This window comes from Haliotis asinina, chromosome 10 (assembly GCF_037392515.1).
Source record: "Haliotis asinina isolate JCU_RB_2024 chromosome 10, JCU_Hal_asi_v2, whole genome shotgun sequence".
Lineage (NCBI taxonomy): Eukaryota > Metazoa > Mollusca > Gastropoda > Lepetellida > Haliotidae > Haliotis > Haliotis asinina.
Genome location: NC_090289.1, coordinates 44414035 through 44431198, shown reverse-complemented (window position 1 = coordinate 44431198; position 17164 = coordinate 44414035). Strand labels below are relative to the sequence as shown.

At 38.3% G+C, this 17164-nt stretch overlaps 1 protein-coding gene across 2 annotated transcripts; it reads right to left on the bottom strand.

Annotated features, from left to right (window-relative positions):
- Nucleotides 1-498: 498 nt before the first annotated feature.
- Nucleotides 499-16104, bottom strand: LOC137298236 (uncharacterized). Of its 2 annotated transcripts, XR_010957729.1 has the most exons (9): nucleotides 16039-16104; nucleotides 13775-13908; nucleotides 12383-12519; nucleotides 12019-12151; nucleotides 11128-11267; nucleotides 7098-7172; nucleotides 6477-6598; nucleotides 1149-5222; nucleotides 499-1014 (listed from the first exon to the last, which is right to left on the bottom strand). XR_010957729.1 is itself a non-coding variant. In XM_067830407.1 (8 exons), the coding sequence occupies exons 2-8, from the start codon at nucleotides 13884-13886 to the stop codon at nucleotides 5021-5023; spliced, it is 921 nt and encodes a 306-aa protein (XP_067686508.1). In that variant the 5' UTR covers nucleotides 13887-13908; nucleotides 16039-16101; the 3' UTR covers nucleotides 499-5020. The 2 variants fall into 2 exon arrangements, 1 of the variants encoding a protein (XP_067686508.1); XM_067830407.1 differs by having other exon boundaries at nucleotides 499-5222; nucleotides 16039-16101.
- Nucleotides 16105-17164: the final 1060 nt, after the last annotated feature.

Here is a 17164-nt window from a genome sequence, read left to right as displayed (position 1 = left end):
CTAAAATTTGACAGTTATATACAAAACTTAAACGTGGTGAGGTTAATTATGCTACAAGGTAAAGGTAACTTATGCTTAATGGCCACTGTAAACGATATGTTAAGGTTTGAAGTGAAGCAACTGCCAAACACCATTTTGTCTTGTACATGTACATGGCTGTTGTTTGGGATGTTAATCAAACAGGATGCTGGTGTGTCTCGGCACCCTTGTTTTTTCTATTTTGGACAAGGTTTCATTTCACTCAACGAATATTGAATCAGTTGGTTCACTGCAAGTTCCGACATGTCGTTTAAAGTGATTATTAAGCACATAAAACGTTTCACTTACCTCAGAGTATAAATGGGCTCACCATGTTTAAGTTCATATATGTCTATCAGATTTTAGGGTGCTCCCATACTTTTTGTTTGTAGTATATATTCCACAGTTACTTTCTCAGGCATCAGTTGATACAATACCAATGTGTACCTGACAACTGCATAGATGACTATAAGTCCTAACTTACAGTAAAAGTTTATTTCATTCACACAAAAGATACATGTTGATCTTTAATGGCTACATGTAACACATATACTGTTAAACCTTTCCACAAACGTAACAAGGATGAAATATGCCCATCCACAGAAATAGAGAAATATGACTGGTATGTTGATAGTTGTACCTTGAGATACATCAACCTGAGGACAACTCTTACACCCACAACAGCCAACACCAGTTTCACAAAACCGCAGTCATCAGCAATTGTCTGGCAAGATGTAGAAACCGGACAAATCTGTACATGTATCCTGGATTTTACAGATACAAGGCGAATCTGTATCCAGGGATGTTACAGATACAAAGCAAATCTCTATCCTGGGATGTTATAGAAAACAGACAAATCTGTATTCCAGGGATGTTACAAAACAGACTAATCTGCATCCAGGGATGTTACAAAACAGACAAATCTGTATCCTGCGATGTTACAGAAAACAGACTAATCTGCATCCAGGGATGTTACAAAACAGACAAATCTGTATCCTGCGATGTTACAGAAAACAGACTAATCTGCATCCAGGGATGTTACAAAAACAGACAAATCTGTATCCTGCGATGTTACAGAAAACAGACTAATCTGCATCCAGGGATGTTACAAAACAGACAAATCTGTATACAGGGATGTTTCATTTGGTGGAGAAAACTGCCTGATATAATATATTTTCCTACAAACGTAAATTTCGACAGAACATGCATATGTTTAACTAATTCAACAGTCAAAAGCTGGTATTTGCTCTAAGAATGACCAAACATAAGGTCAACTATCAGCATATGTTCTAGATAGCTAGATCCACCCATCAGAATTTGATCAAGGGAGCACTAGACTCATGTACAACCAGGATTTGTTGTAGGAGTGGATAAACAAGACCCATTGTGCCTACATTTCTTCAAGTAACGACTGGACAAAGGTCCAACTACAAACAGTGGTTCGTAAGAGGGACTAGGAATTATCTATCTCCCATATTTTTTTCTGGAAGGAATGATCTTACAAGTATGTTTGGTCGTGGAGCATCTATACCTTCGCCCAACAAGCATGCTTGTTTTAAAAGCAACTAGACAATGGACCAACAAGCATATTTGTTCTAGGAGCTGTTTGACAATAGTACAACAAGCATATTTGTTTCAGGAGTGGTTTCACACTGGATCAACAAGAATATTTGTTCTTGAAGCTGCTTAGTAATGATACAACAAGCATATTTGTTCCAGGAGTGGTTTCACACTGGATCAACAAGAATATTTGTTCTTGAAGCTGCTTAGTAATGATACAACAAGCATATTTGTTCCAGCAGCAGCTATAGACAAATGGTCCAACTACCAAATTCAAGAAGTCTGGGATGAGTTCTCTCCAACACATCAGTGTAGACAAATGCTTCAATCTCATTGGTTAGTAGTATTAATGAAGGTGCCAACCCCCTTTCAGTACACCAGTAGCTGACACCTGACACTGTACTCCAATTGGTACACTGGAGCACGCTGGATGTCATGACATGCATATTTGGTGCACTGATGCCAAGTCTTTAATCCTTTACTATATTTCCATGACAAAAATGTATTTAATCAACAAAAGTATATGTTTTTGTCTTTATTACTGAATTTTCTTCAAATGTGTAGAATTTCTAGTGCAAATGTATTGGCGTAGTGTCAGGATAAACTTTTTACTGACTATGATAAAATCATAGAGATTGGCTCCTCAGCATGACCCAAGAGTTCTTAGACAGGATGCCCACACATAATGGAAAGCCTGATAACTGGAGGTAGGGGTTGGCCCTCTTGGTTACATAACATGGCAACTGTTGCCACAAAAATAGACATATAGACTGGACAAAACATAACAAAGACAGTACACAATAGTACATGCAGACAAGAACAGATATTATGCATGTCAAGGAATAATTGTATAAAAATACAACATTGCATTTTGCCATTTGCTTGACATGGATGGACGCTAGAAGCCGATTCCAATGTTGACAACTACAAATTGATACTTTTACAATCAAAACTGAAAATGTCCAAAATTGATTTTGGAGGATATATAGAATCTCACCTTCATGTCTCTCAATATTAATGATATGTACCTACTTGATGATAAAAGGGTAGAACTACTTACCAAGTCAAAAGGTTCTACACCTATATCAACTTGTACTGATATATCAGCTACCAAAGACAATACGATGAGATTCTCTACATATCATTAACCAAATACCACCATACCACAGTGTGCGAGTGACTTCAGTGTTAGACATCTTTTAGCAATATTCCAGCAATATCACGGCTGGGAACACTAGAAATGGGCTTCACGCATTATACTCATGTGGAAATCCAACCCGGATCTTCTGCATTACGAGTGAGCGCTTTTACCAATAGGCTACCCAACAGCCCTCCATCATTCAACAGACTTGTGTACACAGAGGATTAACTCATAATAGGTTGACCCACAAATGTGACAACCATTAACATTTTGTAAACCAATTTATGCATTTTCATCAAGAGCTGCTTCGCTGATTGTAACCATATATGTCTTAGAATTTACAGGTATCACAAGTTGTTACTGCAGATACAATGAAACCGCTTGATGAATCTACAAATGTTGTGACAAAAACAAAGCCTGGCTTAACACCACCAGAGTTTACCAAAGTTGTTTTGTGTCTAAGTAATAACAGGCAAATGTCCATGTTGATAGCATACAAAGGCTTGAACCTAAATCCCATGTCCACATACACTGTTTGACTGACAATGCTGTTTTACATCACAGTAACCACTGTACTCTCTTGTCCTTTTCTTGTATAATCTTATTGGGGAACAAATTAGACAATAATTACTCAGCCAAATGGATATATAGGTCACCTGTCCTGTTTGAAAGATTTGTGTTAATCCTGAAATTTGAATCATACTTACAGCATTCATTGATGAAGGGCATATAATCTGTTATTTCTGACACTCAAGTTTTATCAATACCCTTCATGTTTGCAGTTTCAGGAGAGAGAATTCAATTAAACCTATGCACATCAGCAAGCCTTCAGAAAAACTTGCTGTAGGCAGCCTACAGTTCAGACGAAAAAGGGAAATCAGACTGGTAGTATAACAAAAACATGATGTAATTTTTAAAGAATTACATGTCAAAAGACTTCAAACGACCATTGAACATACAGTCTCTAAAATACACATGAAAAAATATCAGAAAATTATCACAATATCATTCTTTAGTGATTAGTGAATTAGTGATATATTATAGAACTGACACATTATGTCATGGGTATAGGTGTTAAAGTGAGTGAGTGAGTGAGTGAGTGAGTAAGTGAGTATGGTTTTACATCACTTTTGCCAGCATTCAAACAATATCACAGTGAGGGACACCAGAGGAATGGGAATCACACAAACTCATTTGGAGAAATCAAATCTGGGACTTCGGTGTTAAAAGGGAATGCATTAACTGCACAGCTATCCTACTATCCCATATTATTATCATAAAGCTATACATTAATATAGCTAACACATTACAATAGCAAGTAAAGCGCACTGAACCACACAAACTGAAATTATGTTTGCATCATTATGCCACCTAAAACCAATACTGTGTCATCAGAAAGTAATTTGATTCGTAATATGCATACAAACACAATTGTGTGATGAAAGATCAGAAAAAATGAGATCAAACTACAAGTGTGCATAACACAAAGATTCACATAATATACGATAGTTTAACATTGAAGGAGGCTACAATGAAGCGTGTAGTGCCGTTGGATATCAAACAGCGCATTCTGTTCGCCCTAATAGGTTCACACCTACTACATCAGATCTTATGTCTAGGCATGAAAAAAAACGCAATATCTAAAAACATAATAGACAATTCCAAGAATTTTAAAAAAAGGATGTAAATGAGTTTAACATAGGACTGTATTACATGATTTATAAACATCTTGAGTTAAATATTCGAAACAAATATCCTAATCAGCAGTTTAAATTACAATAGAACACAGTTAAAACCAAAATGAATATCTCCATTAATATACATTTATAAACAGCCATCATAAAAGTTTGGACAACTTTCATATTTACTACATAAAATACATGCAATGAATAAATCCCCCCCACCCAAAATTTAAATTGTGCTAACCCATTGTCGGTTTCAACTTAATTCCAGATTGAAATAGTTTGGGATTCTGAAGTTGCTCCTATTTATTAATGCCCAAGAATATTTATAAATGTAGAAGTTTGTGAGTTACTTAACACACATGTAGAAGACCATACAGGGAGTAAAATATTTCACATCGCATACAATCCATAACCATGTTCTACAGTAACTGATTGTCATAATGTCCTTGACCTTCACTTCTGAGTTTCTGACGTACTATATAAATATATGACTTCTTATAACTTACAGCAAGTGACACTTTTTTCATGATACCTAAAATTATTGACGTACTGTGTAACTTAACATCTGAAATCCAGCATCAACAAGCACGTCCTCTTGGGGTGGACAACAGCAGTTCTAGGGGGTCATGTAAGAAGACTTGGCTGGGCTCTGCAGCCCAACGAAGACAGGGTTCTTGGCGGAGGAGATGACACGGACGCCCATGTAGGAGATGAAACCCTCAGTGGTGAAGCCAAGCCCATTGGCGCTGAGGATAGATTCATATGCCTCTCCCTCCTTCTCGTACTGTGTCAGGATGGCCTCAGCCTCAGCTCTTGCCCTGAGGACAAGAGGAAGGTAGTTATTTCTTAGAATAGATGGCAAGCTGACAAGATTAGCTGTTTGTTGTTAAATGCAAGCACAGTTTTAACTAACATCCCAGCTATACAGTGACTGCTTAATAATTAAGTCCAATTCAAACAGACCTGTGATAATTTTTTAGGACCAGTGATCTACACATGCAGTAACTCACATTTAACCAGATCACCAAACCTGATACTTCAATCAACAAATGGAGTATATGCAGAACTGCAGGTTCAGAGGACAAAAACGGCAAACTGTTTGTTTGTTTGTTTGTTAACACTGCCCTCAGGAACATTAGAACTAAATGGTGCTGTCAGAAAATAATTGAGTCACAATTGTGATACGATGAAATGTGTTGACAAAGTCTGTGAGCCAATCCCAACTGTTGCCTCTCATGACAAGATGGGTAGCTTTACACCAGGCCCAACACAGTCCTTCATGGGATCCTCTTAAGAAATGGCATACCGTATACATCCACGTATAATGCCAGTTTTTCGTACCTAGAATGAGGGAGTCAGGAAGTGGGGTCGCATTATACAGGGGGTATAAGATCTTACGTTTTTCCCTGCTGTTTCACTTTCGCTAGTATACAGAGTTACTTAACAGGCACCTCTTATTTCCTGTAAAAAAACAATGTTGTTAACTGAATATTACAGTGTACTTTCTGCACCAATGCTCCATATTTTCACATATGGGACACATATTCCAAAGTCACGTAAAAGCCTGCTCTGTAAGATCCTATGACCTGTGCAGCCTGTTGCGGATAATTAGAAATACCCTGAAAAGATGAGCTGTATTGCTCAAGGAGTGAGTTTAGTTTTACACTGCACTCAGCAATATTCAAGCTAAATGACAGTGGTCTGTAAATAATCAAGTCTGGGACAGACAATCCAGTGATCATCAACACGACCATTAACCTATGCAATTGGGAAGCAATGACATGTCAACCAACCAATCCTGTGAGTCACCTCATATGACAAGCATGGGTTACTGAAGATCAATTCTAACGCGGATCTTCAAAGGTTACAGCTAAAGCAATGGGTTGTTGCTGATGGAATAACAGACGTATTTCAACACGTTGTTCACTTCAGCCTTTGACAGCTCTCCCTTTCCACACAGCCATATTGTAATAACATACTCAGGTAACCAAATGTCCTTGACCTTAGTCAGACAAACTTTCAGAAGAGTAGACATGGAATTTATCCTGTTTCTCCTACAATGAATAACTCACTGGTTTTCTAGGATTCTGGCTTCAGATCGGGCCCTGTCCAAGATGATCTGTGCCTGTGTCTCTGCTTCTCTTCTCTCAGTCTTAGCCTCGGTCAGCAGACGTGGACGCTCATTTACAGCAACCTGAAGAAAACATTATTATATAACATTTATCTTAAACAGTATGTAGTGGACAATGGACAATGTACAACCACAATCTTAAACGTGTTCTTCCCCCTGAACTTTGCACTTTTAAGCTAAGTCTATACAATTTCCAGAGATAACATAAGTCAACCAGCAAGTAGTTTCCACATCTACCCGGAGTTTCCTTAGCAACTGATGTCCAATGTTAACCTGAGCTCCTTAGCAACTGATTTGCAACACTAAGCTGTTCCCTAGCAAATGATTTTAAATGTTAACACTAGTCTCCTAGCAAATGATTTCCAATGTTAACACTAGTCTCCTAGCAAATGATTTCCAATGTTAACACTAGTCTCCTAGCAAATGATTTCCAATGTTAACACTAGTCTCCTAGCAAATGATTTCCAATGTTAATCTGAGTTCCATAGAAACTGATTTCCACTGCTAACCTGGTCCCTAGCAACTGACCCATGTAACCTTCCTTCTAGATAAAGGTACTGACCTGGATGTCTTCTCTTGCTCGCTCCTTGCTTCTGATGGATGATTCATATTCCCTGGGACGCTCAATGTTGTTGACCTGAAATTAACGAACAAAATTAAATACTTACACTTACTTACAAAAACACTTACTTGCCAGATACCACATAGAAAGTGATGCAGCTATTTCACATGGAATAATGGAAAACAAAGCACCTGTTTTCAGGGGGTTTCATTTGGCAGAAATATCAGAAGCCTTGAAATAATCTTTGAAATGTTTCTTATTCATGTTCTCAAGATGAAATGTCTAGAATTTAAGTTTTGGGAGTGAAAGAGACAGATTATTTAAGCAGTAACAAAATTTGTTGGAGCCTTTCACAATTTGGGAAAAATGTCACCGACGAGTTGCATGAATCAAGTAAATAATTGTGTCTAAGAAAGGTAGAAACAAATACAGGTCTTCATTAATATGACTGAACAAAACTTAAATAGCTATATAAAAACCAAATAATATTTCCCTTCACCATTTTAAATGGTATTAACTCTTTCCTATCCTAATAACTGCCTACATCACTGTTGAACAACTGGTCAAAGATCCCATGAATCTGCTGAAAACAACTGGCATTACAACAAATTTCTTGTTTAAACAATTGTTTTAAAGATACTGTTCTATATCATTGCCAATTCTAGAAAATAATTATTGGAATAAAATATTGGCTTACTGATGATATACATATATAGCTGCGTCAACAATCTAAACCATCAGTGTACAATGCCACTGACTCAGCAGTGTAACATATTATAAGATCATCATCACATGACAGTAGCGTATAGAGTGTTATATCCTGGAGACACACTTGGAAGCTCCGGGATGATAACACTGTGACATATTGTACCATTCAAATATGAAATCATCTTACAAATAATCAATATCAGCTCAACCATCTGAAACAGATCTTGGCATACGGTTTGCCATATGTTATATAAGTGGAGTTACTTTCCCTGGAAAACTGTTGTATTCAATGGTGACCAAAACAGATAATTATGTACTTCTGTGAGTATCACTGGTACCAGTAATACGTAAGATAAGTAAATCATTTACAGCTAACAAATAGATTTCTGATCTAGACGAAACAAATATAAATATTGAGGAGTAACTCATTGTCTGGACAATAACACTTGAACATCTATGGATTATTTTGCACATGGTGAATCAACATTCTAAGTAAACTTAATTTCAGTGTATTTCGTTACACTCCATTACTGAATCTAACAAAACCTAGTAGAAGGTCACGTCAGGTAACCTTTCAGTGACCAGTGACCGTCCAGTCAAACACGAGACTGATAAATAGATTTAACCAATCAGACGACTACTATTTAAGGATCGGTGGGACTTTCAAAATATTCAGGTCACTGACACAGACCTCTCGACAAACAAAAAAACGCATATAACACAATTATTTGACCTGCAGTATATACGCTTTGGGGTTTCTGTTGACATGGTTACCATTAGCTAATATTTCCGCAAGATGACATCCTTGAATATTGCCAAAAACACTATTTTCAGCGACTGTTTACTCACCGTTGTCATGGTTGTACGTACGCCGTGTGCATCACCCGGAAGCGAGCGTACACTATACAGCATTCCAAATCGTTTGGGTACGAACCTTTGGCGAGATAAACAGTTCAAAAGGTACGTCCACTTTCATGATTTGGTAAGCTGTGTTCTGACTGGTCAGTCTCAAAGGTTACCTGACGCGACCTCCCATAAGATTTTGTTAGACTCAGTGGTGGAGTGTAACGAAATACACTGAGACTAAGTTTACTTAGACTGGGTGAATCAATATTGTACATCAATGTGAGAGAGTACTAGCATTATTATTCACTAGCTTTGAAGCCTTTTTAACAGCATGAAAGCTTCATGAGATATTGGAAGTAATGCAGGTGTTAGGGGATATCATTTTGATGCAACAGATGAGCAAGGGTGATGACAAACCACAACACATAAGCTGGGTGAACTTGGATTGAACACAAAACAGATTTCTGAAACACCTAAGGGACACAACACATGATCTGGCTGTGACCAAGGAGTCGTGTCCCTTGGTACCCGTAGAAATTTACTATATTTTGGAAATGCAGCAATCTCTGGTACAAGATAATTCCTTCTATACTTATATGTAAGACTCAAACTGGAATGATTTGGTTTGATGGTTGGTTTAATGTCACACTCAATATCCCAGATGTATGCCAGCGGTTGGTAAATAATGGTGTCTGGGCCAGACAATCCAGTGATGTGGCACTAAACACCAAACCAACTAAATCAAACATCAAACTTTTTCTGATATCACTGTTTACTAATACATAAGTGGTCTGTTTTCTCAAATGATGGCCTGTGTTTAAAATAAAGTTGAATATCGTAAGCTAGCAAGATGATCATAGTTGTCCCTGTGAGCAACAAGACAACAGTGACTGTTTCTTAACACTAACAGTCTGCAAACCAATAATACAAGAGTCATCAGAAGATGACATATCCCCCCGGCTCCCACATATTGGAAAGGACAAATCATCCGACAGTTACTTATTGTGTTTTTAGACCAAGTCTGAATTGTTTCCATGGAATTCATAAAAATATAAATGCCATATATCTGTAATCAGAAAATGTCACCATTTCAAGATCTTTCTCGTATATCTGCAAAGATCTTTTGAAAGATATGAAATGGTTTTCAACTTGTGCTCTGGAAACGAAGTCAGCAACATGTTCATGGAACTGAGAAAATAACATATCATAAAAACCTGTAAATAGTAAAAGGCACTACTTTTGAGTCTGCCACACATACCTACCAAGTTTTACTGACTGATATTAGGAAGTTTTTGAGTTTTGCTCCGGAAACGAAACACACCTCTCACTTTTGAGACTAAGTCCAAACGTTTCCGAGGAAACTGATAAAATAATCAATCACAAAAACCTGTAAGTAGCAAAAGGCACCACTTTAGGTTCCGACTGATATATCTATCTAAAATATTGAACGGTTTTTGAGTTCTGCTCCAGAAACGAAGCCCATCCCTCCATTTTGAGAATAAGTCCGAAACGTTTCCATAGAAACAGAGAAAATAATAAATCAGAAAAACATGTAAATAGCAAAAGGCACCACTTTGGGGTCTGCCACACATATCTACCAAGAAACACTGATAGGTATTAAGAAGTTTTTGACTTTTTGAAACACACCTCTCACTTTTGAGACAAAGTCTGAATCGTTTCCATGGAAACCGAGAAACTAAGAAATCACAAAAACCTGTAACTAGCAAAAGACACCATTGCAGCTTCTGATTGGTATATAAACCAAGTTTTGCAGAAAAATATTGAACGGTTTTTTAGTTATGCTCCGGAAACGAAGCACATCCCTTCATTTTGAGATTAAGTCTGAAACATTTCCATGGAAACCCAGAAAATAATAAATCACAAAAACCTGTTAATACTAAAAGGCACCACTATGGGGCCTGCCACACTTATCTACCAAGTTTTGCTGAAAAATATTGAACGGTTTTTGAGTTCTGCTCTGGAAACGAAGCCCATTCCTCCATTTTGAGACTAAGTTCGAAACATTTCCATGGAAATTGAGAAAACAAGAAACCACAAGAACCTGTAAATAGCAAAAGGCACCACTTAAGGGTGAAAATATTGAATGGTTTTTTAGTTCTGCTCCGGAAACAAAGCCCGCCCCACCATTAGACTAACACCAAAATGTTCCATGGAAAAACAAAAAAATAAAAATGCCAAAACTCTGTAAATAGCAAAAAGGCACAACTATGGGTTGAGATTATTATATCTATCAAGTTTGGTCTAAAAATATTGAACGGTTTCTGAGTTATGCTCCGGAAACAAAATGATTACGGACGGATGGACAGACGAGGCAAACGTCGACTATATCCCCCCGCATTACATGCCGTGGGGATAACAAGGACATACATATTTTGTTGGCATGGTGCAGCACTAAATACATCTTTAGGACAATTCCTATAGACCATCAAGCCCCATGTTATAGGTACCGACTCACCTGGAGATCTGTGATGTCACACTTCAGCACATCGTATCTATCCCGGAGCTTCTGTCTCACCATCTCCTGGAATGCCCCTCGCTCAGCCTGTACCTGGGATGTGTTGAACAAACTGCATGCTTCATGCAGTGCTGCTGAACCTACAAGCACCATTTTAACATGAGTCACGCAATATTCCACAGGTTCCATATCACCTGTCTGCTTAGACAAAGTGCATCATTAACTATTTTTTTTTAATTCAAAGGCACATTCAATATGTCAAAGCTACCATTTTTCGAGTGGAAAGTGGCCGATATGAAAACACTGCATTTGGAAATAGAAAATGTTTTAATGATGTTGAAGATGAGCTACATGTTATTGTTCACTGTGTGTTATATGGTGATAGGAGAGATAACCTTCTTAACCAGTACAATACTTTATGTCAAGATTTTTTACATAAATGTGATATTGACAATATGTTTTATTTTTAGCCATCCTTTTATATGTTTTAATACAGCCAAAATCTGCAGCCTTATTGTAAAATGTAGACAAGAATTATTATATGGTTAACACTTGTCTTTTATCTTTCTAGTGTCTCATAATTCCAACTGGAATGACTCTGTGTACTTTAACAAATGAAATATATGCATAATTGTGTACATATTTTAGCTTTGTCAAAAAGTGTAAAACATTAATAAACTGCTGTCTGTCTATCTGAGAACACAGTTTAAATAACAACTACTTAAGTTAATTTATACACACTTCTGGCAAGGAAAGAACAGAAGAATCTGACATCCATAATACTTCATCAAATACTTGAATACCAATTTCTGTATCATGTACATGCCTCTCAAGAACCTACCTGGGTTAAATACAGTGAGATATATTGCAGAGTAAGTAAAAGGTGCAAACCTGTATATTTTAAAATATCCCTGTAGCCATCAAAGTCTTTAAATTTGAGGATGATGTCTTTGAGATGCGTTACCCTGGCCTTGTACTGGTATGCCACATCGAGGGTAATGATTACCCCGTCCTTGTTGAGACACTGCAACACAATCAGATTGTAGGATACAGACACACCATACAGTCAGGTGATACAGCTAGATTGGGTATTGCAGGTGATACAAACTGGAGATACAGACAGACTGGGTGAAAACGATGGATGAAACACCCTTGCAATACTGAAGATAACAAACAAATAACAGACACAATTCTTGATGCATGTCAACATTGCTGTTGGCAAAATCACAAACATTTACACTGAATTACAACTCACCGACAGAGATCGGAAGTTCAGTGTTGTGTACACGTTGGGGAAGATGATGAACTCAAAACCCGGAGGACCATTGTGCAAACCTTCATTCTTCACAGTATCTGACAATTTCTTTTGAAACTTGTCATAAGCAATTCCCACTGAAAATATGGAGACCATGAATTACAACATTTTCCATGTAATAAACATACATTGTTCATGTACTAGGTAATCAGAAATCAGATAACAAAACAATATATGTTCTGTATCCAGACCCATAAACCCTGATTGTCTGTTTGTTTGTTGTTGCACTCAGCAATATTCCAGCAATAGCATTCCGTAAATAATCGAGTCTGGACCAGGCAATCCAGCGCTAGTGCCAAACAGCATTAGCATAGATTCATAGAATTTGAATACAATGACGTGTCAACCAAATCAGCAAGACTGACCGACCGATCCCGTTAGTTGCCTCTTACGACAAGCATGGGTTGCTGAGGACCAACATGAAGCAATAAAGTGAGTGAGCGAGTGAATTTAGTTTTACGCCTGATATTCCTGATAAATGGCAGAGGTATGTAAATAATCAAGACTGGATCAGACAATCCAGTGATCAACAGCATAACCATCGATCTGCACAATTGGGAACCTGACAACCCGATCCCGTTAGTCGCCTCAAACGACAAGCATTGACACCTTTTATGGCAAGCATGGGTTGCTGAAGGTCTATTGCACCCTGGACCGTCAGTGGGTCGAAGCAATGAAGCAATTGTTGTGAAATATCAATCTATTGGTTGGTTCCTAGGACATCTGTACATCTAGGGAAATACTGGCAACCTCGTTACAAAAAATGAATGAAATTAGGGCTGGCTAAAAATATCAATAATTGACCATATCATCAGTAAGCTTTTGAGGCAGAATAAACCTAAACATTTGATTTACTCACACACTATACAAAGGTATGTTTTAATAATGCGATGTTTCTAAATAATACTCAGGATGTTGTTTTGTTTAGCCACCCACGTAAACATATGTCACCACTAAATGCAATAATCAGAAAGATCAAGAATTCAAGGTGCAGAATTATCATTTGTTTGTTGTTGTTTAACACTGCTCTCAGCACTATTCCTGCTACATGGCAGTTGATTTTAATCAAGTGTGAGCTAGAAAATCCAGTGATCAACACCATGAGCATCAATCTAGGCAAATGGAAATATCAATCAATCTAGGCAAATATAATGACAAATGTCAACCTGACCCTGATAGTCATCTCTGATGACAAGCACGGGTAGGTGAAGACCAGTTCTAACCCAGATCCTCACTGGTTCATCGTATCATGTTTGTTGCTCAAAATATATGCAGCGAGGATTTTCCTCATCCAAATTACTTCACACTATCTAGTTACGGAAAAGTCCTCACCCTCCTTTGAAGCCAGCTTCCTCAGGGATGTGGCGACAAGTGCAATGATTAGAATAGCTACCACACCCACACCAATCAAGACTGCAATACAACACTTGCCACTGTTAGACATGATGAGCCTTGGTTAGGAATCTCTGCAAAAAGAAATTACCATAAGTTAATTAATTAAAAGCAGTTGTAATGAGTGAGTGAGTAAGTTTTTATGGGTTTTATGCCCATTTTTAACAATATTCCAGCAATGTCATGTTGGCAGACACCATAGATGGGCTTCACACATTGTATCCATGTGACGAATCAGACCTGGGAATTCGGCATCATAACCACAAGGCTGTCCCATTGCCCATGCATGTATGATCAGACATATTTTAGGCCATTGTACTTGTACACGTGCAGTAAGTATCAATATGACAAAATCCAATTAGTCTGTAGGGGTAGCTGGGCAGTCTAATGGTTAAGGCATTTAAACATAATGCTGAAGATCCAGTATTATTCCCCACATGGGTGCAGTATTGCAGCTACATGGTGGCCATTGACATGTAAAATGACAACTGGTTGATATCCTGTGTGATAAAAGCGTCAATGGAGGTAAGCATGCACCAGCTGACGCTGAATCAGTATTGGGTATCTCAAAGTGAGTGAATGAATTCACTGTTACACTGCTTTTAGCAATATTTCAGCAATATCACAGCAGAGGACACCAGAAATGGGTTTCACTCATTACAAACATGTGGGGAATTGAACCCAATTCTTCAGCATGATAAGTGAATGCTTTAACCACTAGGCTAGAAGTAGTAACCCCACCACCCCGATTCTATAGGCCTTCAGTACAATACTGCAGGCTACTGTGGCAAACAAACATGTCAGTGTCCTGCAGTACATCAATATCTGTACAAATTCGAAAGTATCTAATTGCATGTTTCACAGTTCCCAAACCTCATTATTTGCCCTCCACCATGCCCTTTCTGCAATGTTAAATCCCCAAATGAAGCAAATCTAGATTTCCTCCAGTCTGGATCTCCAATTTCACAGGGATCCTTTCAATTTATGTTAGTTACCATCAAAACTGATATAAATTCTCAGACTAAGCGTTAGTCTATCTACCAGTTCTGATCACTTCAAACACTGATCCTTCACGACACACTCTTCAAAGATAAAGTCTCATTTCATAAAACGTAATTTATGTATTTATGGCCTCAGTCGATATCGTCAGTTGATTCCCTGTAACATGTCCAACATTTGCTGCCAAGGTGTACTCGCACTAAGTCACTGCACCCCTATGGTCTAGTCCAGCATATAACTAGACGACTTCGCACTATACCAAGGTGTGCTCGGTGTGGGCCTTGGCTGGAATACGAGTTTATTCATATGAACTATCCTATGGCCTAGAGTAGTAGAGAATTAGACGGCATATTATTCGATCTATAGGGCCGTCCCCTATTCTCGCGGCAAACACATTTTCTGCCGGGGTCGCCGAAGCATGATACTTAGCGGTTGTTTACATCATTGACCGGTAACTAGGAATTGGACCAGGTCTGTGAACTATCAAAATTTTGCAATGTAACGAATATTCGTGAGTTTTAACCAAAGTGGAAAAATCGTAACTTTTCCCCGCCCTTTTCAATAAGATTCCCCGTCCTTACACCTAATAACGTGGCGTTCCCGTTATGCCGCGAGAATGGGAGACGCCTCAAAATCTCGGCGGTGGACGATGTTTTTCATCGAGCTCAAGTGGGATTATACACCTGATGGATCAAGCAGTTGATAGATGCACATGTTAGAGGGTGAATCTCTTCATTTAAAAACAACATGCATACATACGAAAAGTTTGTACATACATACAAACTGTTTGTATTATTTTTTCAGCCAATATCCGTGAGTACCGCGAAAAGAGGAGACGCCAGTATATATATCGTCTTTCACAGGGCTTTTGGCCGCTCACCTGTTCGTCATCTTAAGTCTAGTCGATTATAAAACCTTACCTATGATGTGCAGTTGAGGTGTCAATATGCAAACTGCGTACTATACACAGTACATGTTTACGGATGTTTTGCAATTTGCTATTGCTTAACCTGTCCTAATTTGAAGGAGTGTGTCGCAATCCAGTCTCGCTTCATGGCAACTCATGAAATCGATGGGATCTCTAGAAAATATCAGCGCATCTGCCGCAATGAGCCGACAGTGCAGCTATCATATATGTAGCTTCGGCGATATTGTTTTAGACAAGCTATGTTTCCTTTCAATGAATGAAAAACAGCCATACCCACCGAGACACGATCAAGTGTTTATCGAGCTCGTCCGTTTCCTTGTTGTTGCCGCTCTGTTTCCGGTTTGAGACTTACAAACCGGTTTAACACATGAATCGTATCATTGGCCAATCCGTAGAAGGTCGTTTCTTCGTATATTTCCGCTACCACTTCGTCAGTCTGTGCCCCTTAATCTCCACGCAGCGATACCGTGATTAACTCCTAACAGCGTTATGCATTGTGATCCTCGAGAAGAGGTTATGATGGTGTACACGATTCTCACAATAATGTTTTATCATGAGTAAAAGAGAGAGTGAGTATGGCTTTTAGCAATTTCGTGTATGTATTATTTGCATGGTATTTGGTAATCACGGTACTTCAACCATGAATCTAAAGCACAGCCATCAAACAGAACATTCTGCAACTCTTTTGCAGTATTAACTGTCTCCCGTCACTACCAATGTGTATTTAGTTCATATGATTACTTATGTTACTGCTAGACACATATTAGATGATCCTGCGCACTAAACGCATTTGTGACAAGAGAGGCGGTACAACGAATCGGGCGAGTACACTTGGCTGCTACAGGTAGCTTGACGATTATGCACGTGCAATACATGCTAACCGTGACATGAAATCAACACTGCTACTGATTAACACCTGTCTCGCTACTGTTTTACACCTGTCTCAATACTGTTAAACAGATTTCAGTTGTAGTAAAAACTGTCCAAGTTAGGAAAACATGGGCAAATAGTTCATTCTCAGGCAAGGGAGATAGCATACAATGTTATCATGTATATGGACAAAAATTGTGCAACCAAAGCAGATTCTCTTTTACAAAGTAGCCTTGCTACTGGACTCTCAACGGCAACTTTAAAGCGCATTAAGGCAGAAGGTGATAGGAGTGCGAGTGGACCTACATTTATCAGTCCCACCAATTTGCGCAAACCCAAAACTTGCAGTTACAAATTTGATGATTTCGACCGGTGTGCAGTCCGTCAATTTGTACAAAGTTTATATGGCGTAAAAACTACCCACTCTGGATACGATGTATGATATGGCAAAATCCGTAAACATTTAATGGAACGTAAAGACATTGTTTCCAAGCGTTTGCAATACTTACGTGCAATAAAGAAATACAGAGAAG